This window comes from Trachypithecus francoisi, unplaced genomic scaffold (assembly GCF_009764315.1).
Source record: "Trachypithecus francoisi isolate TF-2019V2 unplaced genomic scaffold, Tfra_2.0 Lachesis_group12, whole genome shotgun sequence".
NCBI lineage: Eukaryota > Metazoa > Chordata > Mammalia > Primates > Cercopithecidae > Trachypithecus > Trachypithecus francoisi.
The window spans coordinates 125,077-151,384 of NW_022681457.1; the positions used below are offsets into that span (position 1 = coordinate 125,077).

The 26,308-nt window shown below is 53.2% G+C and overlaps 1 protein-coding gene across 4 annotated transcripts; it reads left to right on the forward strand.

Moving 5' to 3' along the window:
• On the forward strand, positions 1 to 25,869 carry CBLC (Cbl proto-oncogene C). Of its 4 annotated transcripts, none has more exons than XR_004440403.1 (12): positions 2 to 426; positions 3,345 to 3,491; positions 3,657 to 3,813; positions 4,229 to 4,350; positions 6,444 to 6,581; positions 12,190 to 12,277; positions 14,848 to 14,979; positions 16,613 to 16,759; positions 18,049 to 18,126; positions 24,888 to 25,003; positions 25,131 to 25,200; positions 25,301 to 25,868. XR_004440403.1 is itself a non-coding variant. In XM_033223604.1 (11 exons), exons 1-10 carry the CDS (start codon positions 74 to 76, stop codon positions 25,191 to 25,193), a joined length of 1,425 nt encoding a protein of 474 aa, XP_033079495.1. In that variant the 5' UTR covers positions 1 to 73; the 3' UTR covers positions 25,194 to 25,195; positions 25,301 to 25,869. The 4 variants fall into 4 exon arrangements, 2 of the variants coding, with proteins under 2 accessions (XP_033079495.1, XP_033079494.1); XR_004440404.1 differs by having other exon boundaries at positions 25,131 to 25,195; XM_033223604.1 differs by lacking the exon at positions 24,888 to 25,003 and having other exon boundaries at positions 1 to 426; positions 25,131 to 25,195; positions 25,301 to 25,869.
• The last annotated feature ends 439 nt before the right edge of the window (positions 25,870 to 26,308 follow it).

A 26,308-nucleotide genomic window follows, 5' to 3' on the forward strand; every position in this document is an offset into this window, starting at 1 on the left:
GGGCCCGCCCTCTCCTTTCACTCTGGGCGACGCGGCGCCTACCCCGGTCTTTCCCGGCTTACGCGAGGCTCCCATGGCTGTGGCGGTGGCCCCGTGGGGGCGACAGTGGGAAGAGGCCCGCGCCCTGGGCCGGGCAGTGAGGATGCTGCAGCGCCTAGAAGAGCAATGCGGCGACCCTCGGCTGTTCATCAGTCCCCCTTCGCTGCGGGACCTGCTGCCCCGCACAGCGCAGCTGCTTCGAGAGGTGGCCCGTGCTGGGCGGGCGGCCGGCGGAGGTGGCCCCGGGGGTCCCGGCGGCTCCAGGGACTTTCTCCTCGTCTACCTGGCCAATCTGGAGGCCAAGAGCAGGCAGGTGGGTGCGCTGCTGCCGCCCCGGGGCCGAAGGGGTGCCAACGACGAGCTCTTCCGGGCGGGCTCCAGACTCAGGTGAGCCTTCGCCCCAGAACAAAGTCCTCAGGGGTGAGGCCCAGGTCTTGCTCCCAGCCCCCTCCTCCCTCAGACCCAGGAATCCAGGCCCCCAGCCCCTTCTTCCTCAGACCTAGTAACTCAGGCCCCATCCTCTTCTCCCTCAGACTCAAGGGTTCAGGCTCTAGTCCCTTTTCCCTCAGATCCAGGGGTCCAGCCCCCAACCCCTCCTCCCTCAGACTCAGGAGTCCAGGCCCCCAGCCCATCCTCCCTCAGACTGGGGAGTCCAGGCCCCGAGCCACTCCTCCCTCAGACTCAGGGATCCAGGCCTCCAGCCCCTCCTCCCTCAGACTCAGAGATCCAGGCCCCCAGCCCCTCCTCCCTCAGACTCAGGGATCCAGGCCTCCAGCCCCTCCTCCCTCAGACTCAGGGATCCAGGCCCCCAGCCCCTCCTCCCTCAGACTCAGGGATCTAGGCCCCAGCCCCTCCTCCCTCAGACCGAGGAGTCCAGGCCCCCAGCCCATCCTCCCTCAGACTCAGGGATCCAGGCTCCAGCCCCTCCTCCCTCAGACTCAGGAGTCCGGGCCCCCAGCCCATCCTCCCTCAGACTCAGGAGTCCGGGCCCCCAGCCCATCCTCCCTCAGACCCAGGAGTCCAGGCCCCCAGCACCTCCTCCCTCAGACCCAGGAGTCCAGGCCCCCAGCACCTCCTCCCTCAGACCCAGGGGTCCAGCCCCCAACCCCTCCTTCCTCAGACCCAGGAGTCAGGCCCCCAGCACCTCCTCCCTCAGACCCAGGAGTCCAGGCCCCCAGCCCATCCTCCCTCAGACTCAGGGATCCAGGCCCCCAGCCCCTCCTCCCTCAGACTCAGGGATCCAGGCCCCAGCCCCTCCTCCCTCAGACTCAGGGATCCAGGCCCCAGCCCCTCCTCCCTCAGACCCAGGGGTCCAGACCCAGCCCCTCCTTCCTACTGGAACCTGGAAAATGGGCCACCACCCAGTTTTCTCCTTCCTTGGGCGCCCACGCTCTCAGCCCCATTTTGCCTTTTCCTCGGTTACCCAGCAGCCCGATTCTGGTTCCCACTATCCCACTATCTCAGAATTCGGGGACCCTATGGGGCTTGCTATGTTGAGGATAAAATAAAAGTTAGCTATTACTATTATTATCTGATTCAAAGTTCTCTAGATGTGTGCACATTTGTGATCAGAACTTGGCCTGGTCTGGCCAAGTACAGTGGCTCACACCTGTAATCCCAGCTCTTTGGGAGGCCCAGCTGGGAGGATCAGGCCTCAGAATGTGGAGACCCCATGGGCTCCTAGGTTGAGGAGAGGTAGATGGACACACCCAAAGAGACTGATCATTAGGTCCCCGTCACGGTTTCTGCCTGGACTACCCACTTGGTCTTTAGTTCCTGAGGAACAGCTGGCTCCAGACCCAAGACCTGCCTGGAGGCCACCTCTGCTGTACTGCACAGAGGAAGAAACCTCAGAGTGACAGGGCAGACGAGGTTTGGGGCCCAGAGCCCAGAACAAGGTCTAGTTCAGTGACCCATGCCACTTCTTTATATCAAATATTTTGTAGTGTCTCTATTTTTTTGGTTTTTGGGACACAAGGTCTTGCTCTGTCACCCAGACTGGAGTGCAGTGGCACCATCATGGCTCACTGCAGCCTCAAACTCGTGGGCTCAAGTGATCCTCCCACCTCAGCCTCCCATGGAGCCGGGACCACAGGCGTGTACCACCATGCCAGGCTAATCTTTTTATTTTTTGGTAGAGAGGAGGTCTTGCTATGTTGGCTAGGCTGGTCTCAAACTCCTGGCCTTATGCGATCTTCCCATCTCAGCCTCCCGCAGTGCTGAGATTACAGGCGAGAGCCACCATGTCCAGCCAAGTGTTTCCTTAATTCATCCTGAAATGACATACAGAGGTTTAACAACCTACCCACCTATAGTTTTTTAATCACTATAATGCTCAAATTATAAGAGAGTGATAAAAGGAATTTTTTTCATAAATATTATCTATGTTTTAAATGACAATGCCAAGGCACAATCATTCTTGGAAGGCAGAGTTGACTAGTCAGACACTCGTACCTGTAGGTAGAACCACCATCATACAGAATCAAATAGTCTTCCCTTAATATATAGGAAAGCTGGATTTCTGCAAAATTCAGCATAATTTTTTTTCTTAGACATGGTCTCACTCTGTTGCCCAGGCTGGAATGCAGTGGTGTGATTTTGACTCACTGCAGCCCCCGCCTCCCGGATTCAAGTAATTCTCCTGCCTCAGCCTCCCGAGTAGCTAGGATTACAGGCACCCACCACCACGCAGTGATAGTTTTTGTAGTTTTTATTACAGACAGGGTTTCACCATGTTGGCCAGGCTATTCTCAAACTCCTGACCTCAAGTGATCCACCCACCTCAGTCTCCCGAAGTGCTGGGATTACAGGCATGAGCCACTGCGTCTGGACAAATCTAATAAAAGGCATATATATAGTTTTTAATTTTTTTTTTTTTTTTTTTTTTTTTTGAGACGGAGTCTTGCTGTGTCACCCAGGCTGGAGTGCAGTGGCACGATCTCAGCCCACTGCCACCTCCACCTCCTGGGTTTCAGCAATTCTCCTGCCTCAGCCTCTTGAGTAGCTGGGATTACAGGTGGATGCCACCATGCCAGGCTAGTTTTTGTATTTTCAGTAGAGACAGGGTTTTACCATGTTGGCCAGGCTAGTCATGAACTCCTGACTTCAAGTGATCCACCCACCTTGGCCTCCCAAAGTGCTGGGATTACAGGCGTGAGCCACCACGCCCAGCAGGAATGGACTCTTACCTTACACTGATGAGATAGAGTCCACAGCCTTATCCCTGCGGGTGTTCCCCGTGACGGGAGGAAGAGGGTGTCAGTGGGAGCCTCAAGGATAGCCAGAGTCCTTGCCCATCCCCACAGGCGACAGCTGGCCAAGCTGGCCATCATCTTCAGCCACATGCACGCAGAGCTGCACGCACTCTTCCCCGGAGGAAAGTACTGCGGACACGTGTACCAGCTCACCAAGGCCCCAGCCCACATCTTCTGGAGGGAGCGTTGTGGAGCCCGGTGAGTAAGCCCTTGTCCTCAGGGACCCTCAGCTCCCGAAGCCCCATCCCGCCCTGGCCCAGGGACCCAGGAGTCCAGGCCCACAGCTGCTTCCCTCCTGCAGAGCCTCCCATCATAGGCTCCGAGAGGCCTCAGCGGTGTCTCCCCCACCCCTCTCCCACCCAGGTGCGTGCTGCCCTGGGCTGAGTTTGAGTCCCTCCTGGGCACCTGCCACCCTGTGGAACCAGGCTGCACAGCCCTGGCCTTGCGCACCACCATCGACCTCACCTGCAGCGGGCACGTGTCCATCTTCGAGTTCGACATCTTCACCAGGCTCTTCCAGGTCAGGGAAGGCTAAGGCTGGGAGCCAGACTTGGGTCCAGGAGGAAGAAGAGGGCTGTAACCTGGATTCCTGGGTCTGAGGGAGGAGGGGCTAGGGCCTGGACTCCTGGGTCTGAGGGAGGAGGGCCTGGGGCCTGGACTCCTGGGTCTGAGGGAGGAGGCTGGAGGCCTGCACTGCAGGGTCTGAGGGAGGAGAGGGCTGGGGGCCTGGACTCTTGGGTCTGAGGAAGGAGGAAGCTAAGGTCCCAAACTCTTGAGTCCTGGAGAAAGAAGAGCTTGGGGTCTTGTAAAAGGGATATGCCTGAGGCTCACCATGGGTGTGAAGGAGGTGGCTGGATTCTCGGGCCCCTGGGGACTCCTTAGGGATGTGACTGCTTTCCTGGTCTCTCTCTGATCCGAACTCTACCCCACCCCAGCCATGGCCAACACTCCTCAAGAACTGGCAGCTCCTGGCAGTCAACCACCCAGGCTACATGGCCTTCCTCACCTATGATGAGGTCCAAGAGCGTCTGCAGGCCTGCAGGGACAAGCCAGGAAGGTAAAGGGTACAGGGCTTGGGAGAACAAGGCTGCAGGGCTCAGGAATCTAGGCTCTGGGCTGGTGCATGGTGGAGCCCAGATGTCCTTCCAAGAGTGGGAACAGAGGTACCCGGGACCCCAGAGAGTTGATAACTCAGAGGCAGGACACTGAGTGCCCCTCCCAGCCCGTCTCTTCTCTCGAGACCTCCTGTACTGTCCCATAATCCTGCAGCTAAGGGACAGTGCCCTCTGTAGCAAGGAGCCCGGAGACCCTGCTTCAGGGTAACGTCCATTTCTGGTAGGTCAGAGCCATGTTGCACCATCTGTTCAATATTTGGAGGGTGACTTTCCCACCTATTGGCATAGGAGACTGAAAAACAAGATGTGTGAGTCCTTAAATTATTTCAAGTCAGGAGTTTTGAGCTCTTGGGTCCCCCCCCCCCACCGCCCCCCCACCGCCCAACAATTCTCAGAGGGCTGAGAATTGAGCTGTCTAGAATACCAAGAGAATAGGAGGTCAGGTTTGTGAGTCTCTGCAGGGCTGAGGTGCAGGAGTAGGAAGGTGAGTGCATTAGCATTCTTCCAGTTACACTTCAAACTGATTTAAGGGAAAGGAAAAAGGAAATAATAAATTCCTATAATTGAAAAGGCCAGGCCTGGCACAGTGGCTCACACCTGTAATCCCAGCACTTTGGGATGCCGAGGCAGACAAATCAATTGAGGTCAGGAGTTCGAGACCAGCTTGGCCAACATGGTGAAACCCCATCTCTACTAAAAATACAAAAATTAGGCCTGGCACGGTGGCTCACGCCTGTAATCCCAGCACTTCAGGAGGCCGAGGAGGGTGGATCACCTGAGGTCAAGAGTTCGAGACCAGCTTGGCCAAGATGGTGACACCTCATCTCTACTAAAAATACAAAAAATTAGCCAGGCATGCGCCTGTAATCCCAGCTACTCGGGAGGCTGAGGCAGGAGAATTGCTTGAACCTGGGAGGCAGAGGTTACAGTGAGCCAAGATCATGCCGTTGGACTCCAGCCTGGGCTATAAGAGCTAGATTCTGTCTCAAAAAAAAAAAAAAAATACAGTCGGGCGCGGTGGCTCATGTCTGTAGTCCTAGCACTTTGGGAGGCCAAAGCAGGCAGATCACGAGGTCAGGAGATCAAGACCATACTGGCTAACAGGGTGAAACCTTGTCTCTACCAAAAATACAAAACGAATTAGCCGGGCGTGGTGGCGGGCACCTGTAGTCCCAGCTACTTGGGAGGCTGAGGCAGGAGAATGGCATGAACCCAGAAGGCAGAGCTTGCAGTGAGCCAAGATTGTGCCACTGCACTCCAGCCTGGGTGACAGAGCAAGACTCCGTCTCAAAAAAAAAAAAAAAAAATACAAAAATTAGCGTGGCATGGTGATGTGTACCTGTAGTCCCATCTACTTGGGAGGTTGAGGCACAAGAATCACTTGAACTCGAAAGGCAGAGGTTGCAGTGACCCAGGATCCTGCCACTGCACTCCAGCCTAGGCAACAGAGCAAGACTCTGTCTCAAAAAAAAAAAAAAAAACCATGAAGGAAAGAAAAGAAGGCCAGGGTGTGGGTTTCAGGCATGGCTAGATCCAGGTGCTCAATGGCTACTGTCAGGAATCATTTCCTGTTCATCCCCTTTCTCTGCTTTCCTCTGTTTGCTGCATTCTCAAACATGGTTTCTCCTCATGGTGGCAAATGACTTCTAGAAGTCCCAGCTGTGTACCCTACCTTCTTAGCAACCTCTGTAAGAAAGGGGGCACCTTGCTCTGACACTTCCAGCAAAAGTCCCAGAACAGACTCCCATCACTGTGGTCAGGGGTCCTGAAATGCGCTGATTGGTCAGCCCAGCCTTGTTTAAACTCCAGTGAAGCAGGGAGAGATCTCCAAATACAAACAGAGCTGTTTTTATCATAAAAGAGCCAAGCAGGCAAGAGGCAGGCAGGGATCTAGCACATGCCGTTGCCTAAAGAATGGGAAACTGGGGGTGAGGACTTAGACACTTGGATTCCCAACAGGGCGGGGGACTAGGAGTTCGCAAAAGGGACTGCGGTGACCACTGCCTCACCCCATCCTACTTACCTCTTCTTCCAGCTACATCTTCCGGCCCAGCTGTACTCGCCTGGGGCAGTGGGCCATCGGCTACGTGAGCTCAGATGGCAGCATCCTGCAGACCATTCCTGCCAACAAACCCTTGTCCCAGGTGCTCCTGGAGGGACAGAAGGATGGCTTGTGAGTCTCCATTCTGGTAGGAGGAGGGTGTCAGCAAAATCTGGTTCGAAAGATCTTGCATGTTGAGCACTGCCAGTAGCCACCACATTTGAGGTTGCAACCATTCACATAGCGGACATCTCAAATCTTGCAGTACTACAAGAGTCCAGCAGGTGGCAGTCAAAGGTCTTGAGGAAGGGGCACCTCTGAGGTTGGCACAAAGGGGCCATAAATAGGCCCCAGCCACAGCTCCAAGAAGTGTGTGAGGCGTTGGCCACAACCGCGGGGGCTGCATTCCTTGGAACTGAGCTCCAGAGCGTTTGATTCTATTTTCTTTCTCTTTTATTTTAGTTAATTTTTTAAAAATGAGATGGGTTTTCGCCATGTTGCCCAGGCTGGTCTCGAACTCCTGGGCTCAAGCGATCTGCCCGTCTCGGCTTCCCAAAGTGTTGAAATGACAGGTATGAGCCACCGTACCCGGCCAGCTTTTGCTTCTAGATATCAGATCCTGCTCTAGAATCTAGATTGATGGCGCAGAAACAGAACTGGAGAACTTGCTAGACTGGTGGTTTTCTTTTTTTCTTTTTTTCTTTTTTTTTTTTTTTTGAGATGTAGTCTCGTTCTGTCACCTTTGCTGGAGTGCAATGGCGTGATCTCGGCTCACTGTAACCTCCACCTCCCGGGTTCAAGCGATTCTCCTGCCTCAGCCTCCTGAGTAATTGGAATTACAGGTGCGCACCACCACGCCCAGCTAGTTTTTTTGTTTTGTTTTGTTTTGTATTTTTAGTAGAGACAGGATTTCACCATGTAGGTCAGGCTGGTCTCAAACTCCTGACCTCGTGATTTACCCACCTCAGCCCCCCAAAGTGCTGAGATTACAGGTATGAGCCACCACGCCCAGCCCTAATTTCTGGATTTTTAGTGGAGATGGAGTTTCGCCATGTTGGCCAGGCTGGTCTCCAGTGATCCTCCCTCCTCGGACTGCCAAAGTGCTGAGATTACAAGTGTGAGCCACCGCGCCCAGCCAAGAAGGCAGGTTTCTTTTCAGAGTTTCACCTTTGGCCAGAAATTTCTTATCAGTCATATCTATATGACTACTGACATACAAGAGAGGAGATAGGAAGATAGGTAGATAGCTAGATAGATTAGATAGATAGATAGATAGATAGATAGATAGATAGATAGATAGATAATTTGCAGTAATTATTAATTTTTTAATATATAATTTTTTCTGACGTTTTTGGTGGGGGCACGGTGGTTCACGCCTGTAATCCCAGCACTTTGGGAGGCCAAGGTGGGTGGATCACTTAAGGTGACCAGGTGATCACCTCAGACCAGCCTGGTCAACATGGCAAAACCCCATCTCTACTAAAAATTTTTTTCAAAATTAGCTGGGCGCTGTGGTGGGCACCTGTAATCCTAACTACTCTGGAGGCTGAGGTAGAATTGCTTGAACCTGGCAGGTGGAGGTTTCAGTGAGCTGAGATCACACTGCTACACTCCAGCCTGGGTGACAGAGCGAGACTCCATCTGAAAAAACAGAACAAACAAACAAAGAAAACATTTTTATTGTATTTTTGGTAGAGATGGGGGGGGGTCTCACCATGTTGCCTAGGCTGGTCTCGAACTCCTAAACTCAAGCAATCTGCCCACCTCAGCCTCCAGAGTAGTTAGGATTACAGGTGTGAGCCACACGCCTGGCCAATTTGCAGTAATTATCTTCTGTAAAATCACCACACACCCTGAATTATTGAATACCAAGCTGTTGCTCCCAGGGGAAATACATTCCTGGATCCTGAGTAGCTAGGACTACAGGTGCACGCCACCACGCCTGGCTGGGTCCCAACATTTTTGTCAACCAATCACAACATAGTAAACTTTACGTATGTTTTTGTTTAAAGACACTTTATTCAAGGCCGGGCGCGGTGGCTCACGCCTGTAATCCCAACACTTTGGAAGACCGAGGAGGGCGGATCATGAGGTCAGGAGATCGAGACCATCCTGCCTAACATGGTGAAACCCAGTCTCTACCAAAAATACGAAAAAAAAAAAAAAAAAAAATTAGCCGGGCGTGGTGACGGACACCTGTAGTCCCAGCTACTCAGGAGGCTGAGGCAGAAGAATGGCATGAACCTGGGAGGCAGAGGTTGCAGTGAGCTGAGATCACACTACTGCACTCCAGCCTGGGTGACAGAGCGAGATTTCGTCTCAAAAAAAAAAAAAAGGACACTTTATTCAGTACCTATCATTGGTTCATTAATATTGAACTTACAACCATCAGCACTATAACTTGTGTCTCAAGGAAGCTTATACAACACACACGTTTTCTCCATAAGACACATCACAACCTTCTTTCACTTAGGAACAAGAGACAACACTTCAGCTACTCTTGGGGACCATTTAAAGCAGAAAAATCAGAGGCCGGGCATGGTGGCTCATGCCTGTAATCCCAGCACTTTGGGAGACGGAGGCAAGCAGCTCACTTGAGGTCAGGAGTTCAAGACCAGCCTGGCCAACATGGTGAAACCCCGTCTCTAGCCAGGTGTGGTGGTGTGTGCTTATAGTCCCAGCTACTCGGGAGGCTGAGACAGCAGAATCGCTTGAACCCGGGAGGTTGAGGCTGCAGTGAGCCGAGATCGTGCCTCTGCATTCCAGCTTGGGTGACAGAGATTCCGTCTCAAAAACATAAAAATAAAGTCAATCATAGAAGTCCCTTCTTATTGTTTTTGCACAGAGGAGGATGCTGCATTAAAAAATATATATTTTTTTAATTTAAAAAATTTATTCGCGCCAGGCTCAGTGACTCACGCTTGTAATCCTGCCACTTTGGGGAGCCCGAGGCAGGCAGATCACCTGAGGTCAGGAGTTCAAGACCAGCCTGGCCAGCAAGGTGAAACCCTGTCTCTACTAAAAATACAAAAAGTAGCCAGGCATGGTGACAGGTGACTGTAATTCCAGCTACTTGGGAGGCTGAGGCAAGAGAATCGCTTGAACCCGGGAGGTGGAGGTTGTAGTGAGCTGAGATCGTGCCACTGCACTCCAGCCTGGGGGACAAGAGTGAGACTTCATCTCAAAAAAAAAAAAAAAAAAAAATTCTCCAGGCATGGTGGCTCATGCCTGAAATCCTAGAACTTTGGAGGCTGAGGTAGGAGGATCACTGGAGCCCAAGAGTTTGAGACCAACCTGGACAACATAGTGAGCCCCCTTCTGAATAAAAAGAAAAAAAATTAGATAGAGACAAGATATCACTATGTTGTCCAGGCTGGTCTCAAACTGCTGGGCTCAAGTGACCCTCCCTCCTCGGCCTCCTAAAGTGCTGGGGTTACAGGTGTAAACCACTGCACCTGGCCAGTGCTGCATGTTTTTTTGGTGTTTCTTTTTTTTTTTTTTGTGACAGGTTCTCACTGTCACCCAGGCTGGAGTGCAGTGACATGACCACAGCTCACTGCTGCAGCCTCGACCTCCCAGGCTCAGGTGATTCTCCCACTTCAGCCTCTCCTGAGTAGCTGAGACCACAGGCACGTGCCACCCATGCCCAGCTAATATTTTTAATTATTTTTTTTTTTTAGACATAGGGTCTTTCTGTGTTGCCCAGGCTGGTCTCAAACCCCCGGGCTCAAGCAATCCTCCTGCCTTAGCCTCTCAAAGTGCTGGGATTCAGGCATGAGCCACTGCTCCCAGCCAGGGCTGCATGTTTTATAAGCACTGTCTTTCTTTCTTTTTTATTTATTTATTTATTTATTTTTAAAAAGTTTTTTTTGAGACAGAGTCTTGCTGTGTTGCCCAGGCTGGAGTGCAGTGGTGCGGTATTCATTCACTACAATCTCTGCCTCCTGGTTTCATGAAATTCTCCTGCCTCAGCCTCCCGAGTAGCTGTGATTACAGACACGCACCTCCATGCCTGGCTAATTATTATTTTATTTGTTTATTTATTTATTTTGCTATTTTTAGTAGAAACGGGGTTTCACCATGTTGACCAGGCTGGTCTCAAACTCCTGGCCTCAAATGATCTGCCTACCTCGGCCTCCCAAAGCGCTGGGATTACAGGTGTGAGCCACCGCGCCTGACCAGCACTGTCTTATTTAATACTCATCACGGCCGGGCGCGGTGGCTCACGCCTGTAATCCCAGCACTTTGGGAGGCTGAGGCGGGCGGATCAGGAGGTCAGGAGATCGAGACCATCCTGGCTAACACAGTGAAACCCTGTCTCTACTGAAAAAAAAATACAAAAAATTAGCCGGGCGTGGTGGCGGGCGCCTGTAGTCCCAGCTACTGGGGAGGCTAAGGCAGGAGAATGGCGTGAACCCGGGAGGCGGAGCTTGTAGTGAGCCGAGATGGCGCCACTGCACTCCAGTCTGGGCGACATAGCTAGACTCCATCTCAAAAAAAATAATAATAATAATACTCATCACAAATCTTTGCCTCAGGCATGATCATGTCCATGTTACAGAAGAGGAAACTGAGGCCAGAAAGGTAGAGTGGCCCCAGCCAAGTCATACAGTGTGTTAGTGGGACAGCCACTGTGGGGCCCAGGTCAGGGATCCTGCACTGCTCCACATGACAGGCCAGGCAGGGCCACTAGCCTCAAGGACTCATGACCCGCTGTGGGTCTGAGGGTTCAGTATTTCATGTGGTATACATGTGGGGATAACTGGAGTAGCGCTGAGGCATGCCAGATAGGCTGAGGAAATGATCCAGTGGGAGACCCAGGGAGTCCAGACCTTGCTTCTTCAGTGTCCTGGAGCCCAGTGCTGAGATCTCGCCTACGACCCTGGTTCTGAGTCTCTCCGGTCCTTGCTGTGTGACCTTGGGTAGGTGCCTTTCCCACCCTGAGCCTTGGGTCACTGTCTGTGAGAGAAGCAGTGGTACAGGTGTTCTCAGAGGATCTTTCCCATCCTGATATTCTCAAATTCTAGGATTTGGTCACTTTCATGATCTGTGACGCTAAAATCTGTTATGCTTGGGCATGGAGGAGAAGGATGAGGTTCTAGAAGAGCTAAGCCAGAGATTTTTCTTTTTTTTCTTTTTTTTTTTTTGAAACAGAGTCTCACTCTGTTGCCCAAGCTACAATGCAATGGCACGATCTCGGCTCACTGCAACCTGTGCTTCCTAGGTTCTAGCAATTCTCCTGACTCAGCCTCCTGAGTAGCTAGGATTACAGGCATGCACCACCACGCCCGGCTAATTTTTATATTTTCAGTAGAGACGGGGTTCCACCACGTTGGCCAAGCTGGTCTTGAACTCCCGACCTCAGGTGATCCACCCACCTCGGCCTCCCAAAGTGTTGGGATTACAGGCGTGAGCCACCGCACCTGCCCTAAGCCGGAAATTTTCATCCCGTTTTCTGGTCTTATTCTATCTCATCCTTGTTTCTGGAGTTTGAGTCACTGAGGTTTTGTGTGCCCTACCTTGGGAGTCTGAGGGGGCATAGCCCTGCCCTGGGGTATCTGAGAAGATGCAGTCCCAACTAGAGGAGGGCAGAGGGAAAATAGCCCCAGGCCAGCAATGGATTGGGGACAAATCCTCATCTCAGGGAGATATGGGCCCTGCAGGGGATAAAGGTCCTTGTTCATCTGGGGGTGGGAGATACTGGATGGCCCTCCCGTCCCCCTCTCTTCCCTTCCCCCAGCTACCTCTACCCAGATGGAAAGAACCACAACCCAGACCTGACTGAGCTCGACCAGGCAGAACCCCAGCAGCGCATCCACGTATCAGAGGTGAGACCCGTGCCTGCACCCGCAGTCCCATTCCCTGACCCTGCCACCCCCACGTTGCCTTGGCTCAGAGGCCTGGGGTTGGAGTGTTGGCCTGGTGGCTGTGTGACCTTGGGTAAATCAGTTGACCTCTCTGAGGCTCAGTTATTCTCCCGGAGAATACGGCTCCTCCTGGCTCCTGGCTCTTTCCCAGGGGTGATCAAGGGAATAAATAAGGAACTGATGCTGCTGAGATCATCAGGACAGCTAATGCATTTAGGCATTTGCCAGCGATGGCCCTGTGCCAGCTCCTAATCTTCACAGCCACCCCACGAGTGAGAGAAAAACAACAATAATAAATACATAATTTATATTTTATTTACTTTTATTTTTAGAGACAGGATCTCTTCTGTCACCCAGGCTGGAGTGCAGTGGTGCGATCATGGCTCACTGCAGCTTCGACCTCCGGGCTCAAGCGATCCTCCCACCTCAGCCTCCTGAGCAGCTGGGAGTACAGGTGTGAGCCACTGCATCCAGCTAATTTTTTTATTTCTCTGTAGAGATGGGGTTTTGCCATGTTGCCCAAGCTGGTTTTGAACTCCTGGGCTCCAGCAATCCTGCCACCTCCACCTCCCAAAGTGCTGGGATTATAGGCATGAGCCACTGTACCTGGCCCTACATTTTTTTAGTATAAATATATCCCTTGCAATATTTGGGACATCTTTATACTTCAAACTGTATTCACTGTTTACATGAAATTCACATTTAGAGGCCAGGTGCCACCGCGCCCGTAATCCCAGCACTTTGGTAGGCCGAGGCAGGCAGATCACCTGAGGTCAGGAGTTCAAGACCAGCCTGGCCAACATAGTGAAACCCATCTCTACCAAAAATACAAAAATTAGCCGGGTGTGGTGGCTCACACCTGTAGTCCCAGCTGAGGCACTAGAGTTGGGAGGCAGAAGCACAAGAATCACTTGAACCCAGGAGGCGGAGGTTGCAGTGAGTTGAGATCACCCCACTGCGCTCCAGCCTGGGCAACAGAGTGAGGCTTGGTCTCAAGAAAAAAAAAAAGAAATTCAAATTTAGGTTAGGTGCAGTGGTTCATGCCTGTAATCCCAGTATTTTGGGAGGCTGAGGCTGGTGGATCACTTGAGCTCAGGAGTTCAAGATGAACCTGGGCAACATGACGAAACCCTATCTCTACAAAAAATGCAAAAAATTAGCCCACCTACTTGGGAGACTGAGGTGGGAGGATCACTTGAGCCTGGGAGTTGGAGGTTGCAGTAGGCCAAGATCGCGACCCTGTACTTCAACCTGGGTAACAGAGTGGGGCCCTGTCTCACCAAAAAAAAAGAAAAGAAAAAGAAAAAATGAAATTCAAATTTAGCAGCATCCAGTACTTTTATTTGCTAAATCTGGCACCACTGGGTGTAGACAACTGGGGAGAAGAAATCTCATAACAAGGAGTGAAGACATGGCCAGGCAAGGTGGCTCACACCTGTAATTCCAACACTTTGGGAGGCCAAGGCAAGCAGATCACTTGAGGTCAGGAGTTCGAGACTAGCCTAGCCAACATGGTGAAACCCCATCTCTACTAAAAATACAAAAATTAGCCACGTATGGTGGCTCATGCCTGTAGTCCCAGCTACTCAGGAGGCTGAGGCACAAGAATCGCTTGAACCTGGAGGCAGAGGTTGCAGTGAGCCAAGATCACGCCACTGCACTCCAGCCTGGGCAATAGAGCAAGACTCCATCTCAAAAAAAAAAGAAAAAGAAAAATAAATAAATAAATTTTAAAAACACACACAAAAAATGAGTGAAGACATGTAGGAGGCCGTTGGGCATGCCAACCTTGGACTTAGGAGAGGGTTCAGGTCTGGCACAGAATTTTAGTTTATTTTTTTTAAAATAGAAATGGGGTCTTGCTATGCTTCCCAGGCTGGTCCAGAACTCCTGGGCTCAAGCATTCCACCGGCCTTGGCCGCCAGAAATGCTAAGATTACAGGCATGAGCCACAGCACCAAGACAGAGGTTTGGGATTTTCTTTTTCTTTCTTTTCTTTCTTTTTTCTTTCTTTTCTTTCTTTTCTTTTTCTTTCTTTTCTTTCTTTTCTTTCTTTTTTCTTTCTTTTCTTTCTTTCTTTTCTTTCCTTTCTTTCCTTTCTTCCTTCCTTCCTTCCTCCCTCCCTCCCTCCCTCCCTCCCTTCTTTCTGTCTTTCTGTCTTTCTTGTTTTGCTCTTGTTGCCCAGACTGGAGTGCAATGGCGCAATCTCAGCTCACTGCCACCTCCATCTCCCAAGTTCAAGTGATTCTCCTGCCTCAGCCTCCCGAGTAGCTGGGACTACAGGCATGCACCACCATGCCCCAGCTAATTTTTGTATTTTTAGTAGAGACAGGGCTTCAACATAGTTGACAAGATTGGTCTCGAACTCCTGACCTCAGGCGATCCCCCCGCCTCGGCCTCCAAAGTGCTGGGATTACAGGCGTGAGCCACCACAACCAGCTGAGGTTTGGGATTTTCTTCCTGTGGCCCAAGTGGTGTCCTCGTGGCTGACACATGCCCCTCGCTGTCTTTTCTATCCTCTCACCTGCCAGGAGCAGCTGCAGCTCTACTGGGCCATGGACTCCACATTTGAGCTCTGTAAGATCTGTGCTGAGAGCAACAAGGATGTGAAGATCGAGCCGTGCGGGCACCTGCTCTGCAGCCGCTGCCTGGCTACCTGGCAGGTGGGTCTGACCCCCACGCCGCCTTCCTGGCTGGTCTCCCCCTCTCTTCAGGAAAAGCCCCAAGAGGATCTCCTCTATGCCTCATTGATCATATGGGGAAACCAAAGTCCAGAGAGGGCAGAGAGCTGCGGGCAACCACTGGAGGCCGGCTGTCTTTCCCCGGGCCTCTGCTTCCACCCCACTCTGCACACGCTGCCTCTGTTTCTGCCTCCCCGGCAATGTTATCGGTGGAAAGCTCTCCTTCCTTCCCTGCCTGGGTGATCCCCAGCTAGTGGCTTCACCTCTCTGAGCCTTAGCCTCGTCCCCTGGAGGACAGGGCTGAGAATAGTGACTTCCCAAGGGCTACAATGAGGCTGGGCATGGTGGCTCACGTCTGTAATCCCAGCACTTTGGGAGGCCGGGGTGGGTGGATCACTTGAGGTCAGGAGTTTGAGACCAACCTGGCCAATATGGTGAAACCCCATGTCTACTAAAAAAAAAAATAGGCCGGGCGCGGTGGCTCAAGCCTGTAATCCCAGCACTTTGGGAGGCCGAGACGGGTGGATCACGAGGTCAGGAGATCGAGACCATCCTGGCTAACACGGTGAAACCCCGTCTCTACTAAAAAATACAAAAAACTAGCCGGGCGAGGTGGCGGGCGCCTGTAGTCCCAGCTACTCGGGAGGCTGAGGCAGGAGAATGGCGTAAACCCAGGAGGCGGAGCTTGCAGTGAGCTGAGATCCGGCCACTGCACTTCAGCCTGGGCGGCAGAGCGAGACTCCCTCTCAAAAAAAAAAAAAAAATAATAATAATAATAATAATAATAATAATACAAAAATTAGACGGGTGTGGTGTTGGGTGCCTGTAATCCCAGCTGCTCGTGAGGCTGAGACATGAGAATCGCTTGAACCCGGGAGACAGATGTTGCAGTGAGCAGAGATCGCACCACTGCACTCCTGCCTAGGTGACAGAGCGAGACTCTGTTTAAAAGAAAAAAAAACAGGCCAGGCGCAGTGGCTCAAGCCTGTAATCTCAGCACTTTGGGAGGCCGAGACGGGTGGATCACGAGGTCAGGAGATCGAGACCATCCTGGCTAACACGGTGAAACCCCGTCTCTACTAAAAAAATACAAAAATCTAGCTGGGCGAGGTGGCGGGCGCCTATAATCCCAGCTACTCAGGAGGCTAAGGCAGGAGAATGGCGTGAACCTGGGAGGCAGAGTTTGCAGTGAGCTGAGACCCGGCCACTGCGCTCCAGCCTGGGCGACAGAGCCAGACTCTGTCTCAAAAAAAAAATAATAATAAAGAAAAAAATAAAAAATAAAAATAACAACGACAACAAAAAAAACAAGGGCCACAGTGAGGATCTGAGCCTGGAAGGGCCTGGCCCAGAAACTGCGGCCACGGCTCCATGGGGATCCCTGGCCTGTGTGCCCCCTCCTGACCTTGACTGTGGTTCCGTTCCTCTCTCACCTTCCCTCCCAGGTTTCCCTCCACATTCCCTTGCTCTCCATGACTCCTCTTCTCTCCTTCCGTCTCCCTTCCTCTGTCTGTCTTCCCCACATCAATCTTTTGGGCAGGGAACTCCTTGTTGGCCCAAGGGACAGGATGGAGAGCAGGGGGGCACTGACCCTTTCCCTCCCGACCTCCCCCAGCACTCAGACAGCCAGACCTGCCCCTTCTGCCGCTGCAAGATCAAGGGCTGGGAGGCTGTGAGTATCTACCAGTTCCATGATCAGGCTACTGCTGAGGACTCAGAGGACGGCAGTGACCAGGAAGGCAAAGAGTTGGAGCTGGAGCAGGTGAGCAGGGCCATCCGGGAGCTGGAATCCACATTCCTGAGGCCTGAGGGAGGAGGGACTGGAGCCTGGACTCCTGGGTCTGAGGGAGGAAGGGCAGGGTCTGGACTCCTGACTCTGAGGGAGGAGGGGCTAGTGGCCTGGACTCCTGGGTCTGAGGGAGGAAGGGTGGGGTCTGGATTCCTGGGTCTGAGAGAGGAAGGGCTGGGGGCCTGGACTCCTGGGTCTGAGGGAGGAAGGGCTGGGTCTGGACTCCTGTGTCTGAGGAAGGGCTGGGCCTGGACTCCTGGGTCTGAGGGAGGACGGGCTGGGGTCTGGACTCCTGGGTCTGAGGACAGAAGGGCTGGGTCTGGACTCCTGGGTCTGAGGGAGGAAGGCTGGGGTCTGGATTCCTGGGTCTGAGGGAGGAGGGGCTGGGGTCTGGACTCCTAGGCCTGAGGGAGGAAGGGCTGGGGCCTGGACTTCTGGGTCTGAGGGAGGCGGGGCCTGAGGCTGGACACCTGGGTCTGAGGGAGGAAGGGCTGGAGTCTGGACTCCTGGGTCTGAGGGAGGAGAGACTGGGGGACTGGACTCCTGGGTCTGAGGGAGGAGGGGTTGGAGCCTGTACTCCTGAGTCTAAGGGAGGAGGGCTGGGGGTCCTGGACTCCTGGGTCTGAGGGAGAAAGGGCTGGGCCTGGACTCCTGGGTCTGAGGGAGGAGGGGCTGGGGTCTGGACTCCTGGGTCTGAAGGAGGAAGGGCTGGGCCTGGACTCCTGGGTCTGGGGGAGGAAGGGCTGGGCCTGGACTCCTGGGTCTGAGGGAGGAAGGGCTGGGCCTGGACTCCTGGGTCTGAGGGCGGAAGGGCTGGGCCTGGACTCCTGGGTCTGGGGGCGGAAGGGCTGGGTTCTGGACTCCTGGGTGTAAGGGAGGAGAGACTGGGGGACTGAACTCCTGGGTCTGAGGGAGGAGGGGTTGGAGCCTGTACTCCTGAGTCTAAGGGAGGAGGATTGCGGGTCCTGGACTCCTGGGTCTGAGGGAGGAAGAGCTCAGGGACGGCACTCCTGGGTTCTAGAAGAGGAGGGCGCTGATAACAAGATTCTCAGGTCCTAGGGAACTAGTCTTTTGCTTCCCCAAGGGCTGGGGCTGTGGCTTTCCTTGGCTGTAACCCTCCTAAGTGTTGGTACGTTGTCTTGGTCTCCGTTATAGCCTGAGTCTAGAACAGTGCCTGAATGCTGGGGCTCAGGCAGGAGAACATGGAAGTGAGAAGAAAATGGCAGCTCACAAGTCCACTCTCCTTCCTCTGTCCCCTCCAGGCGCCCGTTTCGGCTCCTCAGTTGCCCCCACGGCCAGATCTGCCCCCCAGGAAACCCAGAAATGCCGGGCCGAAGGTGGTGAGTCAGGCACTGGTCTGAGGTTGGGGGCTGGGGTCTCCTTCACCTCCAGGGTCCCTGGTTCACCTGTGCACTCAGGGGTGCCAGGGAAGGGACTCATCCTTGGCACCCATTTCCAAGGCACCCATCCCCGCTGTGACCTCATCCCTTGTTTTCTTCCTGGCTCATTCCCCCCAAGGACTTTCTTTTTTTTTTTTTTTTTTTTTTGAAATCTTGCTCTGTCGCCCAGGCTGGAGTGCAGTGGTGCAATCTCGGCTCACTGCAACCTCCGCCTCCTGGGTTCAAGCAATTCTCCTGCCTCAGTCTCCTGAGTAGCTGGGATTACAGGCGCCCGCCACCATGCCCCACTAAGTTTTGTATTTTTAGTAAAGACAGAATTTCACCATGTTGGTCAGGCTGGTCTCAAACTCCTGACCTCGTGATCTGTCCCCTTCGGCCTCCCAAAGTGCTGGGATTACAGGAGTGAGCCACTGTGCCCGGCCTCAAGGACTTTCCTGCTCTCCTTCCAGCATCCCAGATGTGTCCTACCTCAGGGCCTTCTCACAAGCTGTTCCCTTGGCCTGCGCGGCCTTTCCTGAGGCTCGCCTTCCCATCCCTTCTCAGGGAGGCCTTCCCTGACCACTCTGTTCAAGATAGTACCCCCAGCTGGGGTGGTGGCTCATGCCTGCAATCCCAATACTTCTTTTTTTTTGAGTAAGAGTCTCGCCCTATAACCCAGGCTGCAGTACAGTGGAATAATCTCAGCTCACTGCAACCTCTGCCTCCCAGGTTCAAGCAATGCTCCTGCCTCAGCCTCCTAAGTAGCTGAGACTACAGGCATGTGCCACCATGCCCGGATAATTTTTGGATTTTTAGTAGAGACGAGGTTTTGCCATGTTGGCCAGGCTGGTCTTGAACTCCTGCCCTCAGTTGATCCACCCGCGTTGGCCTCCCAAAGTGCTGGGATTACAGGCATGAGCCACCATGCCCGGCCTGCAATCCCAACACTTTGGGAGTCCAAGGCAGGAGGATGGTTTGAGCCCAGGCATTTGAGACCAGCCTGGGCAACACTGCAAGACCCCAACACTACAAAAAAATTTAAAAATTAGCCCAAAGTGGTGGCACACACCCGTAGTCCCAGCTGCTTGGGAGGCCGAGGGGGGAGGGTCCCTTGATCCCAGGAGTTGGTAGCTCCAGTGAGGCATGATTACACCACCGCACTCCAGCCTGGGCAACAGAATGAGACCCTGTCTCTAAACCAATAAAGAAAAAAAAGAGTCTGTAATCCCAGCCCTTAGGGAGGCAGAGGCAGGAGGAAAGCTTGAGCCCAGGATTTCGAGACCTTTCTGGGCAATATAGTGGGACCCCGTTCTCTAAAAAGAAAAAAAAGGAAAGGGTGAAAACAGCACCGCTGTCCCTCCGGCCCCTGCTCTGCTGTATGTTCAAAGATCTTTCGCCACCTGGCAGAGCTTAGGGCTGGTTTTGTTGGCTTTTATCACTGTCAGGTTCCAACCTTCCTGCAGGTAAGGCCTTTGTTGTCTTCTCCATCATATCTCCAGAGTCCAGAACAGTGCCTACCACACACACACATCATAGGTGCTCAATAATTAGATGCCAAATGAATACACTGAAGTGAGTCTTCCCAACAGCACTATGAAGTCAAAAATGTTCCTCTCCCGGCCAGGTGCGGTGGCTCATGCCCGTAATCCCAGCACTTTGGGAGGCTGAGGCAGGTGGATCACTGAGTTCAGGAGTTCAAGACCAGCCTGACCAACATGGTGAAACCCCGTCTCTACTAAAAATACAAAAATTAGCTGGGTGTGGTGGTGCACGCCTGTAACCCCAGCTACTTGGAAGACTGTGGCAGGAGAATCGCTTGAACCGAGGAGCTGGAGGGTGCAGTGAGCCAAGATCGTGCCACTGCACTCCAGCCTGGATGACAGAGTGAGACCCTGTCTCAAAAAAACAAACAAACAAATGTTCCTCTCCCCATTTTCTGAAGGAAAAAAATTCAGAAAGGTGACAGTACTTGCCCAAAACCACACAGCCTGAGAGAGGAGAAGCCAGTGTTGGAGTCTTTAAGGCCCCCAAACCATCTACTTTGTTGTTGTTGCTGTTTTCTTTGTTTGTTTTTCTTTTGAGATGGAGTTTCACTCTTGTTGCCCAGGCTGGAGTGAAATAGTATGATCTCGGCTCACTGCAATCTCGGCTCACTGCAACCTCTGTCTCTGGGGTTCAAGCGAATTCTCCTGCCTCAGCCTCCCGAGTAACTGGGATTACAGGCATGCGCCACCACACCTGGCAAATTTTGTATTTTTTAGTAGAGATGGGTTTTCTCCATGTTGGTCAGGCTGGTCTCAACTCCCAAGCTCAGGTGATCCACCTGCCTCGGCTCCCCACAGTGCTGGGATTACAGGTGTGAGCCACCACGCCCGGCCTACTTATTTTTTCATGAGCCCTGTCCTGGCTTTCTTTTCTCCTCATGCCACCACCCCAGGGTTTTTGGGACCCTGGATTGCTGGGGAGAAGCAGATCTGTTAGCATCTCTGGCTGAGTACACACAGGCTTCGATCAATACTCAGCTGTCTTCAAACAAACAGCTCAGGAAGTCCGGGAACATTATTCAACCACAGCAAACAAGAGAGCCAGCAGGAAGCGGGGGGTGGCGGTGAAACCAGCCAGGGAAGCTAAAAACAGATCCAACCTGCCGCCAAAAGCAAATGGAAACATTAGGAGGCACTCAGCCGGCTCCCTGAGGACAGTGATGGGGGACACAGCCAGGATGGCAGACTGACAGGGACCTCGGGCCTGATGATGACACCTCTGCCTAGGCCGTACCCTCCACCTTGCCCGCCCTTTCCTCCTCTCCCCACACCCTGCCTGATTAAAATTCCAGTCCACTCCCACCTACTCTTTCATTCTTCAAAACATACCATGGAAGAGACAGCCTTGGGTTTGCTACTTCTCAGCAAGCCAACTGTCATAACTTTTTTTTTTTTTTTTTTTGAGCTTTGTTGCCCAGGCTGGAGTGCAGTGGCACGATCTTGGCTCATTGCAACCTCCGCCTCCCAGGTTCAAGCAATTCTCCTGCCTCAGCCTCCCGAGTAGCTGGGGTTACAGGTGCACGCCACCACGCCCTGCTAATTGTTGTATTTTTAGTAGAGACGGGGTTTCATTATGTTGGCCAGGCTGGTCTTGAACTCCTTATCTCCGGTCGTCTGCCCACCTCGGCCTTCTAAAGTGCTGGGATTACAGGCGTGGGCCCCGCCTGTCATAACTTTTGCTATGTGCCCGGCATTGCTTTTTTTTTTTTTTTTTAAGATGGGGTCATCCTGGCTAATACGGTGAAACCCTGTCTCTACTTAAAAATACAAAAAACTAGCCGGGCGACGAGGCGGGCACCTGTAGTCCCAGCTACTCAGGAGGCTGAGGCAGGAGAATGGCATAAACCCGGGAGGCGGAGCTTGCAGTGAGCTGAGATCCGGCCACTGCACTCCAGCCTGGGTGGCAGAGCAAGACTCCATCTCCAAAAAAAAAAAAAAGATGGGGTCTTTGTCTAGCCAGGCATGGTGCCGGGCTCCTGTAATCCCAGCTAATCAGGAGGCTGAGGCAGGAAAGTCGCTTGAACCCAGGAGGCAGAGGTTGCAGTGAGCCGAGATAGTGCCATTGCACTCCAGCCTGGGCGACAGAGTGAGACTCTGTCTCAAAAAAAAAAAAAAAAAGAAAGAAAGAAAGCAAAATGGGATCTCTATTACCCAGGCTGGAGTGCAGTGGTGCAATCACAGCTCACTATAGCCTCAATCTCCTGGGCTCAAGTGATCCTCCCTCCTTAGCCCCCAGAGTAGCTGGGACTACAGGTGCATGTCTCCACACCCGGTTCATTTTTAAATTTTTTTGCAGAGGTGAGGGTGGCGCTGCTGTGGACACTGGATGTGATGGGACTTGGGACTGTGTCAGTGGTCAGTGTCACTGTGGTTGTGATCTGTGTATGGTGCTGTGGCCCCTGGGGTTGCTCTCTGCACACTGCTGTTCTCCATCTGAGAAACCTACCTTTAGGGGACGACACTGCCATTGAGCTGGATCTCATCACCCCACTGAACACTGGGGACCTCTCTGACCCTCAGTGTTTTCTTGGGGAAAATGGGGACCAGCCTGACACAAGCCCCACGGGCTGGGTTTTTTTTGTTTTGTTTTAATTTTTTAATTTAATTAGAGACACAGTCTCACCGTGTTGCCCAAGTTGGTCTCTAACTCCTGGGCTCAAGTGATCCTCCTGTCTCGGCCTCCCAAAACGCTGGGATTACTGGCATTAGCCACTTCCTCTAGCCTCCCCATGAGTTTTGATGAAGCCAGTAAGCTCAGTCACCTATAACCTGAGTCATATCCATATCCTCTCCCTCACCTCTCAGAAATCTCCACTGGCGGCCGAGCATGGTGGCTCACACCTGTAATCTCAGCACTTTGGGAGGCCAAAGTGGGCAAATCGCTTGAGGTCAGGAGTTCAGGACCAGTCTGGCCAACATGGTGAAACCCTGTCTCTACTAAAAAATACAAAAATTAGCCAGGCATGGTGACAGGCACCCGTAATCCCACCTACTCGGGAGGCTGAGGTGGGAGAATCGCTTGAACTCAGGAGGCGGAAGTTGCAGTGAGCCGAGATCATGCCACTGCACTCCAGCCTGGGTGACGGAGCAAAAACTCCCGTCTCAAAAAAAAAAAAGAAAAAAAAAAGGCCGGGCATGGTGGCTGACACCTATAATTCCAGCACTTTGGGAGGCCGAGGCAGGCGGATCATGAGGTCAGAAGGTCAGGAGATCGAGACCATCCTGGCTAACAGGATGTAAAAATACATTTTGTGTATATAAAAATCCAAAAAATTAGCAGGGTGTGGTGGAGGGCTCCTGTAGTCCCAGCTACTCGAGAGGCTGAAGCAGGAGAATGGTGTGAACCTGGGAGGTGGAGCTTGCAGTGAACTGAGATCCCACCACTGCACTCCAGCCTGGGCAACAGAGCGATACACCGTCTAAAAAAAAAAAAAAAGAAAGAAAGAAAGAAAGAAATCCCCCACTGGCTCCTCAGGGCTCCAAGAACTCAAGCCAAAGTCCTCTCCACTGCCCAAAGACCTGGGGCTGGGGATCTAACCCTTCCCCACCTCTCTGATCTCCCCCACTCCACCTCCTTTCCAGCAACATTGGACCCTTGCTGCTCTTCTAACTTGCCAGCAAGCCCCCACCCACTTGAAGCCTCTGTCTGGATCCTTCCTGCACTCAGGCATCAGCTGGGTCATTCCCATCTCCAAGAGGCCTCCCCGGCATCTTCTCTCTCCCAGGTACTTTGAAGGAGACAGAATATGCTCTGAGACATTTCCTTTTTCAGGAGCTGATCAGTCACTGCAAGCCTCGGGCTCAGTAGAGCATCAGCTCCACTAGGACAGAGATAGTTTTCTGTCTTGTTCACGGCTGTCTTCTCAGAGCGAAAAACAAGGCCTTGGCCTGGCACAGTGGTTCATGCCTGTAATCCCAGCACTTTGGGAGGCTGAGGCAGGAGGAAGGTTTGAGCCCAGGAAGTCAAGGCTGCAGTGAGCTATGGTCATATTGCTGCACTCCAGACTAAGCAACAGAGTGAGACCCTGTATTGCTTTGTTTTGCTTTGAAACAGAGTTTAGCTCTTGTTGCCCAGGCTGGAGTGCAGTGGTGCAATCTTGGCTTATGGCATTCCCACCTCCTGGGTTCAAACGATTCTCCTGCCTCAGCCTCCCAAATAGCTGGAATTACAGGAATATGTCACCACGATTGGCTAATTTTGTATTTTTCGTAGAGACGGGGTTTCACCATGTTAGCCAGGCTGGTCTCAAACTCCTGACCTCACATGATCCACCCACCTCAACCTCCCAAAGTGCTGGGATTACAGGTGTGAGCCACCATGCCTGGCCCCTGTTTTTTTGTTTTTTCTTTTTCTTTTTTTTTTTAAAGAAAAGGAAAGAGAGAGAGAAAGAAAGAAAGAAAAGGAAAGAAAGAAAAAGAAAGAGAAAAAGAAAGAAAGGGAGAGAGAGAAAGAGAGGGAGGGAGAGAGAGGGAGAAAGGAAAGAAATGGAGGGAGGGAAGGAAGGAAGGAAGGAGAGAAAGAAAAGTAAAAAGAAAAGAGAGAAAAGGAAAAGAAAAGAAAGAAAGAAAGAAAGAAAGAAAGAAAGGGACTGACCCACTGGAGAGGCTTGGGAACTGTCTGTGGGGCGCATGAGTGAGCAGAAGGGCTGGACACATGGATGGACAGGCGGACAGACAAACTAAAACTTCTTCCTACACGAGTTAGAGGTGAGAGGGAAAAGGCAGCGTGGACTAGGGACAAGGCCAAAGGTCCTGTCAGACGGTGGCAGCCACCACTGTCACCCCTGTCCAGGGCCTGTGAAAGGACGTCCACCCAAGCTGCAGCCTAGCAGAGACATTTCTTTTTTTTTTTTTGAGGCGGAGTCTCGCTCTGTCGCCGGGGCTGGAGTGCAGTGCCCGGATCTCAGCTCACTGCAAGCTCCGCCTTCCGGGTTCAAGCCATTCTCCTGCCTCAGCCTCCCGAGTAGCTGGGACTACAGGCGCCCGCCACCTCGCCCGGCAAGTTTTTTTTTTTTTTTTTTGTATTTTTAGTAGAGACGAGGTTTCACCGTGTTAGCCAGGATAGTCTCAATCTCCTGACCTCGTGATCCGCCCGTCTCGGCCTCCCAAAGTGCTGGGATTACAGGCTTGAGCCACCGCGCCCGGCCGCAGAGACATTTCTTAATCTCCTCCTCCCAGGCACTTCTGGCCCTCCCCAGACTTCAGGCCCCTCTTATCTTGCCAAGAATTAAGGCTGTGGCCTCAACCGCACAGGAAGCCACCTCCAGCCCCCAGGCCAGGGAGGGGGCCATAGAGTAAGTGGAAGGGATTGGAGGGTGGTCTGGGACTCCCAGGTCTAAGACAAAGGGGACAGGGAAGAAGAGCAGAGGGAAAGGTTGGATGCCGGGAATCAACCACCTTCTCAAAATCTCTCCATTGCAGAGACTCCTAAAGGGGAACTCCCCTCCAGCTGCCCTGGGACCCCAGGACCCTGCCCCGGCCTGAAGGTCAGGTGAGTCCACTCCCTAACCCTCTCTGGCCCACTCCACCCCACTCCACCCTTCTCCACCTGGAGGTGACCTCATCTAACCCACCCCTCTCTCCACCTGCAGGGCACCGAGATGTGCTGCTAAAGGGAGCCCCAAGGGCTGGAAGGGGGTTGTGAAACCAAAATAAACTGCCAAGCCTTGTCTGTCCTCCAGGGTGCGAAGGAAGAGTGCAGTGGCCAGCAGGGGGCAGCAGGGGGCAGCGGGCCCAGGGAAAGAGCAGTCCCCAGGCCTGCTCCCCACCTGAACAACAGGAGTCCAGGCCCCAGCCCCTCCTCCCTCAGACCCAGGAGTCCATACTCCAGCCCCTCCTCCCTCAGACCCAGGAGTCCATATTCCAGCCCCTCCTCCCTCAGACCGAGGAGTTCAGACCCCCAACTCCTCCCTCAGACCCAGGAATCCAGGCCCCAGCCCCTCCTCCCTCAGACCCAGAAGTCCAGACCCCCAGTGCCTCCTCCCTCAGACCCAGGAGTTCAGACCTCCAGTCCCTCCTTCCTTGCACTGAGGAGTCCAGACCCTAGACCCTCCTCCCTTGGACCCAAGAATTCAGACCCCCAACCCCTCCTCCCTCAGACCCAGGAATCCAGGCCCCAGCCCCTCCTCCCTCAGACCCAGGAGTCCAGACCCCCCAGTCCCTCCTCCCTCAGACCGTAGTCCCTCCTCCCTCAGACCCAGGAGTCCAGACGCCCCCCAAGTCCCTCCTCCCTCAGACCCAGGAGTTCAGACCTCCAGTCCCTCCTTCCTTGGACTCAGAGTCCAGATCTTAGACCCTCCTCCCTCGGACCCAAGAGTTCTGACCCCAGCCCCTCCTCCCTCAGACCCAGGAGCTCAGACCCCCGCCCCTCCTCCCTCAGACCCAGGAATCCAGGCCCCAGCCCCTCCTCCCTCAGACCAGGAGTCCAGACCCCCCAGTCCCTCCTCCCTCAGACCCTAGTCCCTCCTCCCTCAGACCCTAGTCCCTCCTCCCTCAGACCCAGGAGCCCAGACCCCCCAGTCCCTCCTCCCTCAGACCCTAGTCCCTCCTCCCTCAGACCTAGTCCCTCCTCCCTCAGACCCAGGAGCCCAGACCCCCCA